The 1,503-nt window shown below is 52.6% G+C and overlaps 1 protein-coding gene across 2 annotated transcripts; it reads right to left on the bottom strand.

The window, feature by feature from the left end:
- Positions 1-1,482, bottom strand: KVP17_003147 (uncharacterized protein; the record flags this gene model as incomplete). 2 transcript variants are annotated; one of them, XM_068520124.1, is made up of 2 exons in its annotated part: positions 1-1,340; positions 1,370-1,482. In XM_068520124.1, coding segments are annotated over 2 exons (1,453 nt in total), but the record flags the coding sequence as incomplete, so codon positions are not given. The 2 variants fall into 2 exon arrangements, with proteins under 2 accessions (XP_068371993.1, XP_068371994.1); XM_068520125.1 differs by lacking the exon at positions 1,370-1,482 and having other exon boundaries at positions 18-1,278.
- Between the last annotated feature and the right edge of the window lie 21 nt (positions 1,483-1,503).

Below are 1,503 nucleotides of genomic sequence, written 5' to 3'. Positions count from 1 at the left end.
GTCGGGGTTTTCTTCACCATGGGCATCGCGAACGTCAACGTCAGGCTTTCGGTCGCTGATCCAGAAGACTCGAGCAGCAGCAACCTTCGCCTTGGCCGTATCTCCCAGCAGAATCGACGATTGACCTATGCCCATGGCAGCCATCATCAGAGCCATGATGCCCATGTTCAAATCGGCAATGTCGGCAATCTCACCACTCTTCATCAGTCGGGAGCCATACCAATACGCTATGATCTGCCCCGCATACTGACCGAACTGGCTGAAACCCCAGGCAAATCCTGAGGCAAGGGATTTCTTGTACCCAGAAACAGCCTTGTGATTCACCTTCTCAGTGTACTCTGAACCTAGAACCTGTTGTAAACCAAAAGCCTTGACGGTCTTCACATTCACAATGACCTCATTGAGGAGGAATCCTGAGGATCCCTCCTTGTTGGACTCCTTGGTAGTGCTTGCAAGAACCTTCATCTCCATAACACTAGCAGGAACAAGGATGACGAATCCAGCCAAGGTGACCAGAGTAAGCTTCCAGGAGACCGAGAAGGAAATAAAAAGGGCAACTATAATCGCACCAAGGTTCTGCAGCAGCACGCCGACACCGGTGTTGGCCCAGCTGTTGATGGTGATGCAGTCCGAAGCCATCAGCTCCGACAAGGCTCCAGTATTGTGCGCGGAGTTGTCGAAGAAGCCAATGTCCTGGTGGATGATGTTCGAGAAGGTCATTGCTCGGAAGGTCTTTGTGAGGGACGCACCCATCTTTTCAAAGAAGGTACTTTGGAGGAACATTCCAACAAAGCACGCAGCTGCCAAACCTATGAACGCGTAGCACCAGGTTGGCATCTCATCCATCAGCATCTGCGGATCGAGATAGTAGAACAGCGCTAGGAACTTGGACATGACGACAGCGTACACGGGCCAGACGGCACCGGCCACCATTGACCCTAGGATAGCGATGACCATGTCGAACTTGTTAGAGTAGGCCCAAACGCGTGTTGGTCTAACATTGGGGGGGTCCTGGAAGGTTGTGCCCTTAAGTTCCTCCACGATTTCCCCCTCCTGGACTTCCTCCTGGCCCACCGTTGTCGAAACGGCGACGTACTTCGACGACATCCGGGACACCACAGACTGGGAAGCCATTTCGCTGAGAGACCGCGCTCTAGACATTGGAGTCGCGTCTTCATCAGTTGCCAAGGACTGCGCCTTGACCAACAGTGAGTATATGCTCTCGGGAGTGGCCATGAGCTCAGCATGCGATCCCATCTCAACCACGGTTGATCCCATGCCATCAGGATTGTCAAGAACGACAATCACGTCCGCGTTTCTGATTGTAGACAGACGGTGAGCTGCATTAGAATAGATGTGGGACTCTTACCTATGACGATGGTGGTCCTCGCTCCCTGGGATATAAGATGGTCCAGAGTCTCTTGCACAACTCGCTCGCTCTTGTTGTCAAGCGCGCTTGTGGCCTCATCAAGAATCAAAACACTAGGATTACGAATGATGGCC

Source organism: the organism of the source record quoted next (assembly GCF_019968985.1).
Source record: "MAG: Porospora cf. gigantea B chromosome Unknown PgB_NODE_7483_length_1503_cov_289.253, whole genome shotgun sequence".
In the NCBI taxonomy this organism is placed as follows: domain Eukaryota; phylum Apicomplexa; class Conoidasida; order Eugregarinorida; family Porosporidae; genus Porospora; species Porospora cf. gigantea B.
Note: the sequence above shows the minus strand (reverse complement) of the source record. Positions and strands in the feature narration are given on the sequence as shown.